This window comes from Mandrillus leucophaeus, unplaced genomic scaffold (genome assembly GCF_000951045.1).
Source record: "Mandrillus leucophaeus isolate KB7577 unplaced genomic scaffold, Mleu.le_1.0 Scaffold228, whole genome shotgun sequence".
Classification (NCBI taxonomy): Eukaryota; Metazoa; Chordata; class Mammalia; order Primates; family Cercopithecidae; genus Mandrillus; species Mandrillus leucophaeus.
This window is the reverse complement of record NW_012102343.1, coordinates 2,508,540-2,529,158: the sequence shown is the minus strand read 5'-3', so window position 1 is coordinate 2,529,158 and position 20,619 is coordinate 2,508,540. Positions and strand designations below refer to the sequence as shown.

Here is a 20,619-nt window from a genome sequence, read left to right as displayed (position 1 = left end):
AATGGCAATCATTAAAAAGTCAGGAAACAACAGATGCTGGAGAGGATGTGGAGAAATAGGAACACTTTTACACTGTTGGTAGGAGTGTAAATTAGTTCAGCCATTATGGAAGACAGTGTGGAGATTCCTCAAGGATCTAGAACTAGAATTACCATTTGACCCAGCAATCCCATTACTGGGTATATACCCAAAGGATTATAAATCATGCTACTATAAGGTCACATGCACGCGTATGTTTATTGCGACACTATTCGCAATAGCAAAGACTTGAAACCAACTCAAATGTTCATCAATGATAGACTGGATTAAGAAAATGTGGCACATTTACACCATGGAATACTATACAGCCATAAAAAAGGATGAGTTCATGTCCTTTGCAGGGACATGGATGCAGCTGGAAACCATCATTCTCAGCAAACTATCACAAAGACAGAAAACCAAACACTGCATGTTCTGACTCATAGGTGGAAATTGAACAATAAGAACACTTGGACATGGAGGGGCGGTGGCGGGGAGATGTCACACACCAGGACCTGTCGGGGGGTGGGGGACTGGGGAAGGAATAGCATTAGGAGAAATATGATGGGTGCAGCAAACCAACATGGCACATGTATACCTATGTATCAAACCTGCACGTTGTGCACTTGTACCCTAGAACTTAAATTAAAAAAAAAAATTGGGTTGGTTTTTTATTGTTGGGCTATAAGAGATCTGTATATATTCTGGATACAACTCCCTTGCCATATAAATGATTTACAAATATTTTTCTGCCACTCTGTGGGCTGTCTTTTACATTTCGTTTTGTTGTTGTTTTTGTGACAGCATCTCACTCTCACCCAGGCTGGAGTGCAGTGGCACAATCTCAGCTCACTGCAATCGCTACTTCCTGGGCTCAAGCATTCCTCCCACCTTTGCCTCCCCAGTAGCTGGGACTTACAGGCGTGAGCCAAAATGCCTGGCTAATTTTTGTATTTTTAGTAGAGATGGGATTTTGCCATGTTGCCCAGGCTGGTCTCATACTCCTGAGCTCAAGTGATCCGCCTGTCTTGGCCTCCCAAAATGCTGGGATTACAGGTGTGCACCACCACACCTGGCTTGTCCATTACATTTCTTGGTGGTATCCAATGAAGCACACAATTTAAAAATTTTGATGAGGTCCAACTTGCCTAATTTTGTTGTTGCTTGTGCTTTTTGGTATCACACCTAAGAAACAGTGGCCTAATCCAAGGACGTGAAGATTTATTCCTACGTATTCTTCTAGGAATTTTATAGTTTTAGCCCTTTCATGTAGGCATTTAATCAATTTTTGGTTACTATTTGTTTAGATGTGAAACAGGGGTACAACTTCACTATTTTGCACGTGGATAACCAACTGTTCAAGTGCCAGTTGTTGAAGAGACTCTGAATAGTCTTGGTACCATTGAATAGTTGTCGAAGAGACTAGTCCACTGAATAATCAATTGACCATTTGATATATGAGCTTATTTCTGGACATTTAATTCTAGTCCATCCATACTGTTTTGGTTACTGTAGCTTTATAGTCACTATTAGATTAAAATCCTTTTTTTAAAATTATGACTCAATCCTACTGAGTGAACTTCTGTTTTGAATTTTTCAAGTTACCAGGCCCCTGTCCTATTCTTTTTGGGGAATCTCAGCAAAGACCTGAGCACAAGCAAGCTTTTCTTTTCTTTTTGAGATAGGCTCACTCTGGAGCCAGGCTAGAGTGCAGTGGCGTGATCTCGGCTCACTGCAACCTCTGACTCCCTGGTTGAAGTGATTCTCCTGCCTCAGCCTCCTGAGTAGCTGGGATTACAGGCATGCGCCACCACGCCTAGCTAATTTTTGTATTTTTAGTAGAGACAGGGTTTCACCATGTTGGCCAGGATGGTCTTGAACTCCTGACCTCTTGATCCGCCTGCCTCGGCCTCCCAAAGTGCTGAGATTACAGGTGTGAGCCACTGCGCCTGGTCAGAAGCTTTTCTTTGAATGGAACAGGAATCATTAGTAACTTGTCTCAGTGTTTGAAGCAGCTGCATGCACTGTGAGCAAATCTTAGGAAGACAACATTTGTGAACAGAATTTACTATCACAATAAAATTAAAGTTATAACAATAATAATCTCCATAATTTAAGAGTATACATAGTCATTATTCAGCTGAAGGATAATCAAATAGTAAATAATTTATGTGAATGAATGTGGTATGTCATAAATTTATATTGTACTTACAGCAAATTTATAATTTTAGTCAGTGTATTTATAGGGTACTTTTTTTCCCTGTGGCTCATTTTTTCCATCTTCCTCATTTCTGGTGACCTTTTAAACACTTTCAGAAACATGACGGCTCTCATGTGTTACTATAACCGAAAGGTAACAGGGACCCCCAACCCCATGTACTAGCAGACAGGACTGGGGCAAATTTGGGTCAAGGAACGACATATCTATTTAGAGCAGTCAAGAAGCTGGTGGTAGAGGGGCTGCAGAAGTGTGACGAACTCCCTCCAGCAGGGGTGGAGTCTCTGGAAAGGAAACATGCTGTGATTGAAACCAGTAGATGTATATCATTAGCCATTCCCCCTTCTTCCTCAATAAAAGAGCCCAGATCTGACTGGGAAGGCAATGTGCCCAGCGCAAAGACCACCTCTCTAGACACCTCTGTTGCTAAGGAGAAGTAGGCAAGGGAGCCAGTGCTGGCTAATGATATGGTAGTTAGAACTGCTGCGCTTCCAAGAAAGTGTTTTTGAAAGGGGGACAGATTGAGCTGGCATCTGTCTTTTGCCCTTCCCCCTCTTCTCACTGGAACATGGACACAATGCCAGTAGGAACAGAAACATCTTATGACCAGCAAAATGAAAGCCAATGCATTAGAGTTAGTAGAGCAGAAAGAGAGCAGCCTGGCTCCTCAGTTATGTCTCTGAAGAGCGGCACTAGCCCTGGACCTCCTGTCTCCAGACTTCTTGACTTGGGAGAAAAATAAATCCCTTACTTACCCTGCCACTGATTTCTCTGAGTTTCTGTTACCTGCAGGGAATGTTCTCTTAACTAATCCAGGGGTGATTCCCAAGCCGTCTCGTTTTTCCCCCACCTCCTAGCTCCCCACTTCAGCTCCACCCTCTGCTGCAGAGCTTCATCCACATCCATGTCTCCTCTGCCAATCAGAACTGCTGTCCCTTCAAAGGCGGTTCGGGCATGTGGGAAAGATCACCACTATCACCACCACCACCATCACCACCACCCAGGGGAGCAGAGGCAGAAAGCTCACCTTGCTCCTTATCTTTCCCTTTCCAGGTCTGGCTCCATCTAAATAAGGGAAAGTTAAATCGCTGGATAAAGAGACAGCCAGCCTAAACTACATATGCCCCCTACTGCCAGGCATCCCCCTAATGAGCCATTTGAGATAACAACCAGACACTGCAGGGAGGCAGAGGCCTCAGGGCCTGATCACCAGCCGCTCAGCTCCATTAGGAAAGGAAGCTGATAAAATGAAATCACCTTGAGGGGCCCAGAGTTTTCAGATGAAGAGGCAGTTCAGCAGATTCTGGAAAAAAACTGTTTGGGTTTGAATTTCAGCTCCATCACTGACTGTGTGGCTTGGACAAGCTACTTAACTTCTCTCCGCCTTAGTTTCCTCAAAAGCAAAATCGAGAAAAAAAATCACCTAATCTGGGGTATAATACACACACAATCTATAATATTTCTTTAAAAATTGTGGCAAAATACATGTAACATAAACTTTACCATCCTAACAATTGTAAGTGTATAGTTCAGTGGCATTAAGTGCATTCATGCTGCACGACCATCCCATCATCCATCTCCAGAATTCTACATCCTGTAAAACTGCAACTCTGTGCCCACTAAACAAAAACGTCCCATTTCCCTCTCTTCCCACCCGCTGCTGACCACCATTCTACTTTCTACCTTTCCGATTCTGACTATTTTAGGTACTTTGTATTAGTGGAATCATACAGTACTTGTCATTTTGTGATTGGCTGATTTCACTTAGCATAATGTCCTGAAGGTTCCATGTTGTAGCTTATTGCAGAATTTCCTTTGTTTTGAAGGCTGAATAGTATTTCATTGAATATACAGACCCACATTTTGTTGACTCATTCATCTGCTGACAGACACTGGGGATGCTTCTGTCTTTTGATTACTGTGAATAATGCTGTTAGGAGGATACAAATACCTGTTTTTGTGTCTGCTTTCAATTCTTTTGGGCATACGCACACAGAGTGAAATTGCTGGATCATATGGTAATTTTTTTTGTTTTTTTGAGACAGAGTCTCGCTCTGTCACCCAGGCTGGAGTGCGCTGGTGTGATCATGGATCACGGCAGCCTCGACCTCCCAGTTCAAGTGATCCTCCCAGCTCAGTCTCCCAAGGAGGTAGAACTATAAGCATGCACCACTGTGCCTGGCTACTTTTTTATTTTTTGTAGAACCAAGGCTTTACTATGTTGCCCAGGCTGGTCTTGAACTCCTGGCCTCAAGTAATCCTCTTGTCGCAGCCTCCCAAAGTGCTGGGATTACAGGCATGAGCCACTGTGCCTGGCCGGTAATTCTATGTTTAATTGTTTGAGGAACCACCATAATGTTTTTCATAGTGGCTGCACCATCTTACATTCCCAAGAGTACACCGGGGTTCCAATTTCTCCACATCTTCCCCAATACTTGTTAGTTTTTGCTCCTTCCTTCCCTTCTTCCCTCCCTTTTTTCCTCCCTTCCTCCCTCCCTCCCTTCCATCCTTTCTTTCTTCCTTCCTTCCTTTCTTCCCTTCTTCCCTCTCCCCTCCCTCTCTCTTCCCCTCATCCCTCTCTATCTCTCTGTTTCCTGAGACAGTCTTGCTCTGTCACCCAGGCTGGAGCAGAGCGGCCCAATCACATCTCACTGTAGTCTTGAATTTCTGGGCTTAGGCAATCCTGCCTCTGTCTCCCAAGTAGCTGGGACTACAGGTGTGTGCAACCATGCTTGTCTAATTGTTTTTATTGTTTGTAGAGACAGTGTCTCACTATGTTGCCCAGGTTGGCCTTGAACTTCTGGCTTCAAGTGATCCTCTTGCCTTGGTCTCCCAAAGTGCTAGGATTACAGGCAGGAGCCACCATGCCCGGCTTATTTTTTGCTTTTTTAATAGTAGCCATCCTAAAGGTGTGAGGTGGTACCTCCCCATGGGTTTTGATTTGCATTTCTCTTATGATTAGGGATGTTGAGCATCTTTCCATGTGCCTACTAGCTATCTGCATATCTTCTTTGAATGTGTATTCAAGCCCATTTTTATACAGGAATTTTTGCTGTTGCTGTTGAGGCAATCTATAATCTTTATATCCCAATCCTGCAGGATTGATATTTTTATGCTTATTGTATAGATGAGGAAACTGAGGCTGAAAGAGGTTAAGTGATTTACCTAAAGTTGCCAACTGGGCAGTGACAGAGCCCACACAGGTCAGTCTAACTTCATAGTTATGATCTTTCCACCCTGCAATCTGGAATTCTTACAAAACTTACGTATTCTGACAACAGCAGTGGTAATGCTACATGGCCCTGTGAAGCAAAAGGAAGCCAGGAAGGTAACAAGTAAGGGTCGAGAGAACTTCGGTTTTGTTTCTGGGAATACTGTGCACATTTAAAGTGTAACATATGACTCCAGAACCATGATGATAAATTTTACACAACACTCAACACCTGTCAGATCTCTAATATTAGAGTGTGGTGTTCACTTTCAGGTACTATACAACTTAAGAGGAACCTAAAGAATTCATGGTGAATTCAGAGATAATACAAAAGACCATTCAGTATTCAAAAGAAAAATCTGATCTGTGCAATAAACAATTCCAGTTAGTTAGGTGATATAGAGGGGGGAAAAAAAAGCTGAAAGCTAATGTTTTCCAAATAAACTCAATCTCATTTTAACTTTGTTCCCTTATAATGAGATTCTTGAATGTGGTCTAAAATGGAACATCTTCATACTGAAATCTACAATGTAACAAGTCATAGTAAGGTTGTGAATGTGCAGCAGATGTTGTTATCTAAAGAGCAGTGATCAATCATTCATTATTTTACAGGAAGTAGTTTAACAATATTGCAAGAAATGGGATAGAAGCACCAGGTAATTTATAAAGAAGGTTATTCTGATTTTGAAGATTGTTTATAAAATGCATTATTTATGAAATCTTCATTAGAAGATTTTATCTTCTGAGGTTAGGCATTTTACTTAAATCTAGGAGAACAGAGGAAATGGACCATTTTTCAGAAAAGTTTTACGTATGTATGTGTTCTTTTCTTTAGGGTCTACAATACAAGGTAACGAAACATTTTGGGTGTTACTAGGGATTCAAGAAACATACAGATATTAATTCTGCTCTCAAAAAGTTTATGGTCTTATTGAAGACATAGTTCACCCAAAAAGCAAGCAGTGATAAAAGATGACAACACCTTTGTGATACAAATTGTAGGTCTCTAGGAATTTTTTAAACGACAAGATAAATGAGTGACAGAGCGAGACTCATCTCAAAACAAAAACAAAAACAAAAACAAAACAAAACAAAAAACTTAACTGGATCCTTAGGAGATAATTTTTTTTTTTTGCCTTTTAGACAGTCTTCCTCTGTCACCCAGGCTAGAGCAGCGCAGTGGCATGATCTTGGCTCACTGCAACCTCTGCCTCCCGGGACTGAAGCAATTCTTCTGCCTCAGCCACCGAGTAGCTGGTACTACAGATGTGTGCCACCACGCCCAGCTAAGTTTTGTATTTTTAGTAGAGACAGGGTTTCGCTATGTTGGCCAGGCGGGTCTTGAACTCCTGGCCTCCAGTGATCTGCCAACCTCGGCCTCCCAAAGTACTGAGATTACAGGTGTGAGCCACTGAGCTTGGCCTAAGAACAGGAAGAATTTGCATATGTAGGCAGGTATTCCAAATGTCAGTAGAAGAATAAACAAAGGCAGAAATATGAAAATTTACTCATTCATCTATTCAAGCAGAATTTCCTTTTTATTTTTGGTTATTTATTTTGTCACCCTATTATTTTTTGTTGTTGTTTTCTTAATTGGGACTTCTTAAGCCCCTACTACAGGCTGGGCACTATGCTAGGCCCTAGAGTTTCAGAGTCCACTTGGACCTGATCCTTGCATTCCGGGAAATTCCAAGCTTAGTAGAGGGAACAGTTAAGTAACCATAAAGATCCTAGAATGTTGTAAAAGCCATGACAGAGGTAATCACAGAGTTTTAAAGAGCAGAGTCAAAAGCATCTAAATCAGATTAACATAGGGCAGGGCTAGACAGGAGAAAAGGGGTTGAGGACAAATAGGAATTAGTCATACTGAGGAGGGAGGGGGCAAAAGGGGGGAGATGGTGCCTAGGCAGAGGAAACTGTGTATGGGAATCGAGGAGCAGACAATCAACATGCCACATGATAGAGAGAGAATACTGCTTAGCTGCCAAAGCTTTCAGAAGATGTTACCTCTGCCACCTGCTTTCCCAAGCATATATTAATAGATGCATCTTCAAACAGTAAGATAAAAGACCAGGTATCTGGATCCTTGCCTAACAGCACAACTAGTTCTTATCAAGCAATCAATTGAGAGAAGTTATATTTAGGATTGCCTAAGACACATGCAATTCACCCCATCCTCTAAATAACCATTATCTTACCCTTGGATTATGAAGACCACAAAGAGACTTGGACTATATTATTTTTGTCCCCTCACAAAACTGTCTTCATTGGCATGTACTATACTATTTTATCTTTGTATAGTTCACCATGCCAAGGAGTAGGCATGTGAAATACAGCGCTCTGTTGGCTTGTTGACCGAGAAGCTACTATTGACTATTTTTTAATAGTTCATTAGCAGTTGACTACTACTTTATTAGGTGTCTTCTATATAAAGTATGTAAAATACTTCCTTTAGAATCAATACTAGGAAAAATCTTGACTTTCCCTGGAGCATTTCTTCCTTTTTGATTGTGAGAACTATATACTCCAATTTATCATGTTTCCCTGTTTGCCCTGCCTATTAGGAGACTTAGAACCAAATTTCACCTCAATGACAATAAGTTTATTTAGCCTGATATTTGAAATATTGGAATTATCTTGTTTTTTGGCCCTGACTTTCTCTTTATATCTTGTTATTTTATTGCATGTCGTTTTATATTTTAAGACACTATATTGGACATGAAATGACTATGCTGTACCTGCCTAACTACAATCCCATCTGAAAAAATGGTCACATGTGCATACACTGGCAGCTTCGTATCACACAATTATACTACCCTAGTACCAGGCTGACATCTGTCTGGAAGGCAGCTGCCACCCACTTTATTTAGGTCAGTTAAAGCCTGGGAGAGAGAGCTCTGCCCCCGCCAGGGGCACTTTGCTGGAGGAATGAATGGGAAGTATTCTGATTCTGTCTTCTGAAAACTGAATGTGAAAAAAAAAAGAGAGAGAGAGAAACAATCCCACAGAGAGAGGTCACATCATGAGTAGGGCGGAGCTGTCAGCCTAGACAACAATGGAAGCGGGCTGCGGAGGAGCCAGAAAATGACCGGGCCATGGGGATGGGCTAACCGGAGCTGCTGTTCTGCCAGTAGAGCTGCTGATTCTCTCAGCAAGGCTTCAGGTTTTCATGAGCTCTGGCTCTCGAGGCTGATTCCTCCCTGTGCTCATGCACAAAAACTTCCCTTCCAGAGGGAAACTGAGGGTCTCTCTCCTCTGGATCATCAGAAGGCTCTTGTGGACACTCAAATCCTCTGCAGAAAGAGAAGTATAAGTATACATGCACACATGCACAATGATGATTAATTTTGGAGAATACTAAAAAGGATCAATAAATATAAAATGGAAGGCCTGTGAGTGGTCATTTTTCTGAGTTGTGATTTTGAAAATTCCATATTCCAATATCTGATTAAAAACTATCAATAATTCATTGCCTAATATAATTTGAAGCTCATGCATAAGTTAAAAAACTCTCTTGTCATATTCCAAAATATCTTCACTTGGGCTTGTTACAAGTCTTAATTTCCCTGGGAAACAGATTACAAATAAATAAAAGGGGAAGGAAAATACCTCACTCTCACTTTTCAGTCCATTAGATATTAAAAAAGAGAGTGATTCTTCTAACACTAAACAACTAAATAATACTACTATAGCAGCTTCTAAGCAGCTGACCTTTTCTTCACCTCATCATCTTAAAATCAGGTTGGTTTTCTATCTTCTTCCCCGTTTTATAATGGGGATAGAGGCTATGTTTTATTATAGCTAAGGCAAGTCCACACATTCAAGCTACTCCTCTCTGGTATCAAATAACTGCATAACCAGGCTGGGCGTGGTGGTTCACACCTGTAATCCTACCACTTTGGGAGGCTGAGGTGGGCAAATCACTTGAGGTCAGGAGTTCGAGACCAGCATGGCCAACATGGTGAAACACAGTCTCTACTAAAAATACAAAAAAATGAGCCGTGCATGGTGGCGCATGCCGGTAATCCCAGCTACTTGGGAGGTGAAGGCTCGAGAGTCGCTTGAACCCGGGAGGTAGAAGTTGCAGTGAGCTGAGATCACGCCACTGCACTCCAGTCTGGCTGGGTGACAGAGCGAGACTCTGACTCAAAAAAAAAAAAAAAAAAAAAAAACCAGAAACAAAAACCACCACCCACGCCCCAACAACAACAAAAAGCCCTGCATAACCTGGATTCAAGTTTTAAGAGAAGGGAGCCCCTTGACACCTATGGTGCAAACTGGAAATACCTGCATGTTCAAAAGACGAGAACAAAGGAGTAGAAGAGACCACTGTTTTAGTTTTAGTGTTTTAGTGATGCTCTTCATTTTGAGGACTTAAGAGAATCTGAGTCTTTTCTTTATAATCACAATTTGAAAGAATAAAGGATAAAAAATCAATACAAATCATGCCAACAGGGCAATACACTTCAAGTCATCATTCTCCAAGCCCTGCCATTATCCACCTACACTTTTTGGGACCTGGTTCAAACTCCACAGATCAGGTAAGCAGAGGTGTAAATATTTCCGTGTGGAAAGCTTGCTTTTTCCAAAAACAGGTGTGGCTTAGCATGTCATTTTCTTTCTTTAGAACTTTCAGGAGCAATTATGCCCTGAGGATATGAGGACAGTAAAGCAAAGGTATGTGGCTATAAGGTGTGGGTTCACAGTGAACAGATAGATAACCTGGAGTGAGATGTATAAACATAGAAAGAAAGGCAGCCTTATGCTGGTTACTTGCCCAGTTCAGGACTGCAAGAATAGACTAGATCTTCCGCCCAAAGTGCATGGATATTACACAGGACCACACAACTCTGCAGCAAGATGCAGGGGTAGGCACAACTCTAACAGTCCAGGCTGCCAGGCATTTTTTTCCAGGAGGTGTGTGTGCTTCTGTAATGTAACTGTAATTTGAGAAAGGGGCCACTGTACTTTCCATGTCTCTTTATAACAAAGTAGTAATTGTTAACAACTGAAGAATCATCACTCCTCTCTTGGGATTTTGCCAGTTCAGCAAGAGAAAAATATCAATTTTCAGATGTTATCTTCTTTCGTAGCCTATTTCTTAATCCATTTCAGAAATGGAATTCTCTGGTTTTCTTTAAGGCCAATGAACCCCTTTTGGATGGATTCTTAGAAGGACCCCTATTCTTTCCTCCAAACTAAAAGCCAGGCTGCCTTCTTCCTCACTTCCAACCACGTTGTTCAGCTATACTTGAGTTTTGTTTCTGAATGTAGAAACAGTTACTAAATGAAATGCAAGAGGCCTCAGGACAGGAAAGCATGCACTTCAGTGGCTGACAGCCAGGTGATTTTGCCATGTAGAGGTATTCACATCCTTCTTGTGTGGCTACAGCCAGGTCAACGCCAGCAAAACACATACTGTTAAAACATCACTTGTGTAATACAGGCTACAGATGAAGTGCTATGCCCAGTTGCTTAGAACTGGGTGATGTAAACCTAATTCATGATTCTTCCTGGTTCCTGGTATTACAAGTTAAAGGTATTTGTCCTCTTGATGTTTGTTCTAAGAATGTACATGCTGGACATGGTATGGTGAAGCTGGTGTGGCCACAGTAGGAAAACAGAAACAAGGCTCGGAAGGAAGGTATTGTTTATTCTGACGGCTCCCAGGGAGGGGTCACTGCACACTAATCAGGGTCACAGTGAACTCATCAGAGTCAGTCTGGAGGCAGAAGACAGCAGTGGGGGGAAAAGCCTAGGTCAGAACCTTTGCTGGGGCTTCCACCAGGAAAGGCAAGGCAGGGCAATTAAACAGCTTTGGATTGGCTGGATTGGCTAGTTTGGATAATTCCAGGGGCTTCGGGGTACAGGGATGGTATCCAGTTGCTTGGTACCTGGCCCTGAGATGATTGAGGGCAGGGGAAATTTTGGGTTGGTGTGTGAAAGTTTGATAAGGAGGTTGAGAGTAGGTACTTGGGACTGGCTGGTTTGCGTATAAAAGGTATGCTCATGGACAAGTTGTTATTACATTTAGGAATTAACTAGCCCTGTGAAAGGCACTCTTTCCCCTGGGTCTGCAAGGATCCCAAATGCCAGGGCATAAGAATATAGAAAATGGCCAGGTGTGGTGGTTCACGCCTGTAATACCAGTACCTTGGGAGGCTAAGGCAGGTGGATTGCTTGAGCCCAGGGGTTCCAGACCAGCCTGGGCAATATGGCAAAACCCCATCTACTAAAAACATGAAAAATTAGCTGGGCATCATGGCACATGCCTGAAGTCTCAGCTAGTCAGGAGGCTGAGGTGGGAGAATTGCTTGATCCCAAGAGGCGGAGGTTGCAGTGAGCCGTGACCGCACCACTGCACTCCAACTCGTGCAACAGAGCAAGACCCTGTCTCAAAAAAACAAACAAACAAAAAAATACAGAAAATAAGAAAATACAGTTAATATAATTAGCCCTCTGATGAACAAATACATAATCTAAGAAAACAAAGAACAATGTAGATATGTAAATATGACACTTGCCCTGGGTAGCATACAGGGGTCATACACAGGCTTTGTTCCTAATATCCTTCGGCACAGCTCCCTCTACTCTATTAAGGATAACTGATGCTTTTCTCAGTTTTATAAAGCATGTAATGCAAACACAACTCAAAGTCTCTAACCTGACTGCCTTTCCAAACCCACATATGAAGAGGTTCTAGGACTGTCATGGCTGGTGATGACATTCGTTTGTGATTATGGTTGAAGGGACCTCTGCTGTCTACCCTGCATTTGCAATAAAAAGAAAGCATGCTTCAGGTGATGGGCTGAGACCTGTGGGGTTCTGCTTCCTCACTTTGTAAATGACCTAATTCTTCTGCTCAAGAGATGCAGCCCACTGCCATCGGCCACATGCCAGGCTGGTGGGCCTGCCTCTGCAGCTTCCCAGCAGTGATGGTGCACCATAGGAGCTGGACTTCTGAGACCCTCTGACCCACTCTGTCCTCTTTATCCATACACACATGCTGTCTCATCGCCTCAGTTAATCACAAAGGATAGCATCAGCCATCCCTAGCTTATACACAGCTCAGGCTCAGCAGGGCTGTATCTGCAACAGAGAGCAAAATGTTGAGAAACGGGCTCTTTCCCAAGGCTTCTTTTGCTGATCGTCCCATTTTGCCATGTAATGTTCAGGGTGGATTGTAAAGGATACTAATGAACGAGGTTCAAGGAAAGTGATATTATAACTGTGGCAGGTCCAAGTATCACAGTCCTAGAAGCGGATGGCCATGAGTACTTCTTGGCAGGCCATCAGTTTAGCTTGGAGCTTGATGTCACATTCGTTCTTCTGGCTGCCAGTCTCCTGAGGGAAATACTGACCTTCTTGCTTTAGTCTTCTATATTTTATTAGTTGTTCATCATTGGACAGGCTGCTTAGTATCAGAATTAAAGGGCCACTGGCTAAGAATTACCAATAGAACTATGGTTGTTTTCAGTGTCTCCGGTACATTTTGGTAGATGACCAAGCCATGGATTTGGTGTTCCCTTCTCTCTTCTCATTCTTTTCTGGAAAGAGTTTAGATGGGCTAGGGAAAGATATTTGCAGCTTGCTGATCCAATGTAAATGAATCCTGTGGTGGGTAAATAATTTTCTCTCTCTTTTGCACTCCTGGGGTATTTTGATGAATAATGCTTCTCAAATAAGTTAATAAATATTCCCCCAGAGGTAAGAAGAGTATTAGCCTCGTGGCAGGTGAGCCGTTAATGCTTTAGTGTGCAGGGCAGAACAAAGAGGAAAGGAATTACCAAAGCCTTGAAGTTTCGCAGAATTTTCTGGAAAATTTTGAAGGCCATGGCTGGGAACAAAATACTGATGGCAGTGCTGGTGAAGTGTGGAAACAGCTTCACAAAATTAAGTTAGACCATGCCTTCAATGTGTGAGCTTTTTTTAGTTGGATGGAGGATGAGGTTTATAGTTTGTTTTGCTGCTAATTATAGCATATGTTTATTTAAGTAACTCAGCAAAAACACAATTCATCAACCTCACCAAAATTTGAAAAAAAAATGTGTTACCTCCCTCCCTCCCTCCCATAATCTGAAAGTCCAGTTTATAAATTCTAGTCTAAAAGCCTTCTTTAATAATAAATATCCATTCTCTTTTGCAGCTACTGCAACTTGACCTTCAAATATCATGTTTTCCCATATATTATGTTATACTTTGTGATAACTCAATTATGGTTTTAGTTTCTTTATTTGAACTGTCTCAAAATCCTCGTATTTTAAAACAAAAGCCTCCAGTAATAGTTTCTGAGAAAGTTCTTACTGCCACAGCACCACCTACTGGTAGACCATTATAGGAGCAAACTGTTCGGAGCTCAACTTTGACCCAGTTTTGGAGTGTCCTCCTAAGCTTTGGTTTATAAAGTCCCAACTTCACTGTCATTTTGAGAAGCTAGACCTTCTTTTGGTAGCTACTAAGTCTCTTGCTGTAGTATAAAGTCAGCAAGTGAAAACGATAAAAATATGCTCTTATTCTTATTGTTACCTTAAATTGGCCCTGACTTCACCGACTTTGATTTTCTCTGTCCTATAACTGTAGCAAGGGCTCCAGATTGTGTGGGCAAGGGTTTGGATCTGGCGAAAATAACTTGGGGAGCGTCCAAAGATCCTGAAAAATGGAAAAAAGAATCCCTATTTAACACTACGTTTGATTTTGGCCCAAAGGACACAAGGTAAAACCTAAAACTAGGTTAAGGGGATCACTGTCCCCCCAGATACTGCCACCCCACTTCCTGCCAAATTCCAATTCACAGTCTGTCTTTTGCTTTCGAACAGCGTAAACGTGGGTGATCAACCCAAATTCTTACCCCTCTGGCTCTGGAGAGAAAATCTCGGGAGAAATCAGGGGGATAGGACACTCCTTATTTTCAGTTTTATGCGATTATACTCCAGATCCACCCAGGAGCTCCAAAAACTATACAATACATGGTGAAAAGAGTAAGAATCTGATCATGAAAATAGGTCATTCTGTTGAGAGCTGCCAGGCAAGTAATTTCACTTGAAAGTTAAAGTGACATCTAGATCCTTAGGGTTTTAGCTCCACGGCGTTTACTACATAATAATGTTCCTTTCTCTTGTTTGTCTCAGGGATCCAATGAAGTGGGCAATCAGAATCACACTGATGTGCTGTTGCTCCATCCCCATCCAAAAAGCACAAAGCTATAGTGCATTTTACTAGGGCCAGAAACAGAGAACATTTAATAAGGACACTGCTCACTGCTTGCAAATGAAATCCATCATTGATTTTCTAAAGGTGGTAAGGTCCCTTCCACCAACTGCAGACTAGTAAGAGCTTAAAAATAAAAGGAGGGAGAGGTTGGGCTCCAGAACAGGAAAGGCTTAGGCAGAAGCTAAGGGGCAGGGATGAGGGCAGCTGCTGTGGCTTCAGACTCCTACGATAATGGTAGTTTACATTATCAAATCAGCACGAGAGAAATGTCAGTTATCTAATCTGTTGCTCTCTGCTATTTTAGTTTACCATCACCACTTCAGAACTCAAGAAGAACACCACAGTTATAAAGAAGGAAGGCCAATGACTCTGGCTTTGGGCCAAGAGCTCTCACTCCAGCTTCCTTCTCAAGTTTCCATATTTGCTGACTCTAAACCTTCCCTTCCATAGCAAACTACGAATATAAAGCCTGAGGTTGGAAAGCCAAGGAAAAGCCACATTCATGGAGTACTCCAGGCACTCTGCTAGGAGCTTTCAATTCACTATCTCATTTAATGTTCATAATACCAAGAATGCCATTAAGCCACCATCAACAGGAAAGGACTCTGAGTTGTTTTTCAGCAGTGCCCCGGGATGAACCACTATCTCATTCAGACTGCTAGAGAAACACTCACACAGCCGAAAGCCTGGCTGACAAGACTTACGGGAAGAGTTAAAGAATGATAAAACAGACTTCTGCTATAGTCATGGACTCAATATCATGTTTAATGGATTGAATTAATTGGACCAGATGGGCTAAATGCCTTTCAAAGATGGTTCAGGGATTCCTACATAGGCACACACTTACCAGGTCTCAGGCAGAAGTGTAAACTTTTAGACTTATTATGAGAGTTATTCTTCTTTCTTGTGGGTTTACAGAAAAATGCTGCTACTAGCAACCTAATCTCCTTTTTGTAGGATATCCTTCTGAACCCCTAGAACGGCTTGAAATCTACTTGTAATATAGAAAACAAATGATTTGCAGTTCAAACGTTGGTGTGCCTGGCAGTTACTTACTAGTTGTACAAATAACTGTAACAGATTCAGTTACTAATGCTGTGAAAGTAAAATGTTCATTGGGAAGTATGGAAAATGCCTGAAGCTTACTATATCATGCACCTCAGTGTTTCTTTAACTAAGGATCAGGAACACTAGAAAAATCAGAGTAGAAACAAACCCAGAAAGTTCAGAGGCCCAGAGTCTCTTGGTGACAAAAGCAGTAAGTAATAAACTACCTAAACAATGTAAGAAGAATGATCTGCTTGTTACCATAAGGTAGAATCAGCAGGGAAAAGTCACTATGAGAAGCCAGCAAGAAATACAACTTCTTTTCCTTGCTCTGTGGTTTCATACTGACACCAAGTTCAGTATGAGTGCCACAAAATCTTCTAAATAACTTTACCAAGAGTCAGTAAACACTAATTCACGGTCAAGATGCTGTAAGTATGACCCACCTGACCACCCAAGTTTCCAACTGGCTCAGCTGGAGTGCATGCAAAGTTCAATTCAACACTTAATTTATCAATTAGACACACAAATGAAGTATAGACAGGGATCTCCTTGGGTTTGTGAATCTTTCCAGCTGAAGCAAACATGAAGAGCCAAAGGGAGAGAAGTTCTAACAGGTTATCTCACAGAAGTCCTTCATACTTGGCCATGATTCCCTTGTGCCATTACTTTGCAGTCCGTAACAATCCCAGGTGAAAGTTTACTTTCTTAAAAATATAGTAACTATCATGTTCTAGTAATTCTTTCTTTTCTTTTTTCATTTGGAGTGAGGTGAGTAGATACCCATCAAGTATTTCTTGAATTCAGGCTCTAAAATTTTCAGTGGAGAACAAATCCTTATACTCCTATCATACTTCCAGGGATCAGTGTGGCTGGGGACTGGGGCAGGAGCAGGGAGTGGAAAGAGAAAAGGTTGTGAGGTAGTAGTGGCCTGGGTGTAGTTACAGTAGTTATAGCACCTTCCCTATATACTTCTTCATTTAATCCTCACTATAAGCCTATGAGATACATATAATTATCCCCAGGATGTAGTCAAGTAACTGGCTGCTTTTTTTTTTTAAATTAGAGGTAGGGTCTTGCCCTGTCACCCAGGCTGGAGTACAGTGGCAGGATCACAACTCACTGCAGCCTTGAATTCCTGGGCTCAAGTGATCCTCCCAGCTCAGCCTCTTGAGTAGCTAGGACTACAGGCATGTGCCACCACACCTGGCTAATTAAAAAACTTTTTTTTGTTGTAGAGATAGGGTCTCACTTTGTTTGCCCAGGCTGGTCTCAAGAGATCCTCCTGCCTTGCCCTTCCCAAGCATTGGGATTATGGGCATGAGCCACTGCACCTGGCCTGAGCTTCCCAGAGATCTTGTAATCATTTTAACGTGTATGATGTCAATCCCTGACCCCAACCACTCAGCCCCCTCCTGCTTAAAATTCCTCGATGGCTCCTTATTGCTGTCAGGGCAATGACCAAGTTCCCTGCATGGCTCATAAACATAAACTGGCCCTACTACCTTGCAACCTTTTCTCTTTCTACTCCCTGCTCATGCCCCAGTCCCCAGCCACACTGATCCGTGGAAGCCTGTGGAACACAGCCCGTTTTCACTCCCCCCAGGTCTTTGCTTGCACTGTTCTCTCTTCCTAGAACTCCTTCTGCCCATGCCTTCCCTCTCCTGGCTGACTCGTCCACATTCCAGTGTCAGCTTCGATGTTTTTCCTCTAGGAAGCTGTCCCCAGTCCCTAAAGATCTGGGCTCGACTGCTCAGGTTCAAATACTGCCCCACCGCTTACTAGTTGTGAGACTTTAGACAAGTTTTATAATCTGCCTGTGCCTTTATTTCTTCAGCCGTCAATGGGGAATATAGTTTCTACATTATGTGCCTGTTCAGTGAACAAGTGAGTTATTACACATAAAGCATTCAGAACTGTGTCTGACACATAGCAAATCCTCAGTCAATGTTGTCTGTTGTTACTCTGTGTGTCTCAGGCATGCAATAATACCCACTTCGCAGCACATTCCCTGCTGACTTTTCTATCTCCTTGAGTCTTTAAGTTCCCTGAGAGCAGACTGCCTTGTTCACCCTGCGTGCATCTCAGTGCCCAGCACGTTATTTTCTCTAGAGTAGATACTCAATAATAAATACTTGTTCAATTGAATTGAAGGGTTTTTCTTTCCATTTTCTGACTTATCAGTGCATTTTTATTAATTATTATTCATAGAAAACTATGTCTGGACCAAACACCGCCTAAGTTATCTGTATGCACCTACACTGAGAGGCTTCAGGCTGTCAGTAACAACCTGTCCACAGACCATGGCACTGGCACAACACGTAGATCAAAGAGCAGAGCTCCAGTTCTGCGTCCACGCACGACTTTCAACAAGCCCTCAACTTTCTGAGCCTGTTCCTCATGTGGAGGGGATAAGATCAAACTCACAGGGCTGTGTGAGAATTAAGTGAGAGATAAAACATGTGGAAATACAACATAAGCAGTGAAATACCAGTCAATATGGGGCATTTTTATTAAATGCTGCAAATCTGATAGCATTTTACAAGACTGTGAGGTTTCATTTACCCCAAGCTAGTTCCAGAAAATGCCTATTTTAGGCTGCCAAGATTATTTTAAAGAAGCATGTAACAAAAATGCCCATTTGCCAATGTTTTAAGAGGCTGGATGTTTCATTCTTTGAACTGGGGCTCTCTTTGGAGGCAGAAGAGAGAATGTGCCAAGCCCAACACCTTCCCTGTCACCTATCCAGCTGCAGAAGAGCTGGTGCCCACTAACCTGTGGAGCTGGTGATGGGCACAAAGGCTGCAGGGTTAAGGCTGCTTTGGAGTCCATTCAGCTGCGCATCTGCGGAGGACCCTCTGAAACACAAAGGAGCTTGGTCAGACCTGCAGGCGGAAAGGTGAGGTTAGGCGCAGGCCCTCTGATGGCTTCGCTTCTTGTTCTTGGTGCTTCTCCTGTGGCTCATTCCCTCGCTTCCTTCAAGGCTTTGTTCAATTGTCACCTTATCAGAGAAAACTATGAGCAACCTCCACACTTCTAAAATAGTATATATTTTGAGATTTATTGTTAATTTCTTCCTACTGAAATGTAGCGTCACGAAAGCATGGGCTTTCATCATTGCTGTGTCTCCAGTGCCTAGAATAGTGCCTGACACATAACTGGTACTCAATAAATAGTTGTTTATTGAATGAATACATCATGTTTCTGGCATTGACTTACATAAATCATATGAAAACACATTTTTAAAAAAGCGCAAGTCTCATGTGGAACAGTGGTTTTCAACTGGGGAAGTGGGGAGGGAGAGATGATGCGTCCCCTGAGCCAACCGGGGACATCCGGCAATGTCAAAACATCTCTAGTTATCACAACTGTGGGGTGCTACTGACAGCTAGCGGGCAGAGGCCAGGAATACTGCTACGCACCCCACAGCACACAGGAAAATGCCCCAAAGAGTTATCTACTCCATGGTGTCAATAATCCCGAGATTGAGAAATGTACATAGCATCTCCCCTCGTGCCAACTTTGACAAGAGATACAACAGAGTATATTTGATTCTTTGGGCAGAGGTTCCCGAGCCACATGTCTCAGAAATCCCAGAACTGGTCTGATTGCCTACAGCCCAAGTCAAGCCTCCCTGTTATAGGCTCTTACAGCTCTAATTCTTTCTTTGCATTTTTCAAAATTATACTTATGAAACTGTGTAACTGGTTGCTTAGTATCCATCATCCTTGCTAGAATGTAAGCTCCATAATGAGAGACTGTATTGGTCTGATTCACTGCTGCTGCATTTTGCACACATCAAATATTTATAAATTCTGTTGAAATATTTGTAATATTTTTGTTGTATATTTATAATATAATATTTTTGTTGGGTCCACCTGCCTTGATTTTAGTTGATGAGTAAAAGTTGTACCTGGGAGATCAAAGCTTTCACATGCTCAATTCTTTGTTTTTGTTGAGCAACATCCAATCCAACCTTTAGTATCTCTCTCCTGAAACTATTTTTCCAGTCATTCATTCACACAAGAAATATTTATTAAGCATTTCCTGTGTTCTGTACTAGTGAAGAGAGACATGAAAGCAAATACATAAAACACAAACTGTGTGCTAAGTGCTAAAGAGAAAAAGCACACAGTGTTATGAGAACGAGGCAGGGGAACCTGGTTGAGATGATGAGGACAGTGGTCAAGGATGGTCTTTCTGAGGAAATAAGATTTCAGGGGAGTCATGAAGTTAGGAGAGGTAGGCATTAGCCAGGAGGAGGCAGAGGAAAGAGCGGTTCACGAGGAAATAGCATATATAATGGCTCTGAGGCAGAAAGGGGCTTGGAATGTCCTAGGAACCTTTGAAGACCAGCTAAAGGAATAGGATAGGGGTAGGGATAGGATAGGGGTGGGGATAGGATAGGGGTGGGGATAGGATAGAGGTGGGGATAGTCAGGCAGTGTTTGCTGAACGTCTTTGACAGGAATGACCTGGGGTCACTTGTTAATCACAGCTTTCCAGGTGGGCCTGGGGACAGCGCCCCAGGTGCCCAGGTGATTCATATCATCACTGGCTAGTAGGTAAAGAGGAAAGTGGTATAAGGTGCACCTGGAGAGTCAGGTGGAGTCTGAGGTACCCACATAGTCCCTACATCCCTGAAAGAGGCATGCCACTTGAGAAGATTCTAGCCCAGCATTGGCGCAAGGATCACACTGTCTCATAGCCCCTCCCCTCTGGCAAGCAATCTGGGGCCTACCCTCTCCTTTCCACTTTCATTTTGAGGACAAGGGAGCCACAGAGGCAGGAGAGAAAGGAGCAGAAGGCTTCTCTCTTTTCCCATCAGCCTTAGCCTTGGAGAGCCACATCTGAAATCCTCATGCATTTTATTTCAGCCCCTTATGGGACCCGAAAACTCTCCCAAAGCATCTGTA

General features: G+C 42.5%; 1 protein-coding gene across 2 annotated transcripts in view; it reads right to left on the bottom strand.

Moving 5' to 3' along the window:
• TTLL5 (tubulin tyrosine ligase-like family member 5) overlaps positions 1–20,619 on the bottom strand; it is a 335,321-nt gene that overhangs the window by 57,556 nt on the left and 257,146 nt on the right. Inside the window, exons 32-33 of one of the 2 annotated variants that reach the window (XM_011981565.1) lie at positions 18,480–18,562; positions 13,974–14,096 (exon numbers count right to left, since the gene is read on the bottom strand). In XM_011981565.1, the coding sequence (XP_011836955.1) occupies positions 13,975–14,096; positions 18,480–18,562 (205 nt within the window). In that variant the 3' untranslated portion in view covers position 13,974. The remainder of the gene's footprint in view (positions 1–13,973; positions 14,097–18,479; positions 18,563–20,619) is intronic. The other variant, XM_011981566.1, reaches the window with a different exon arrangement.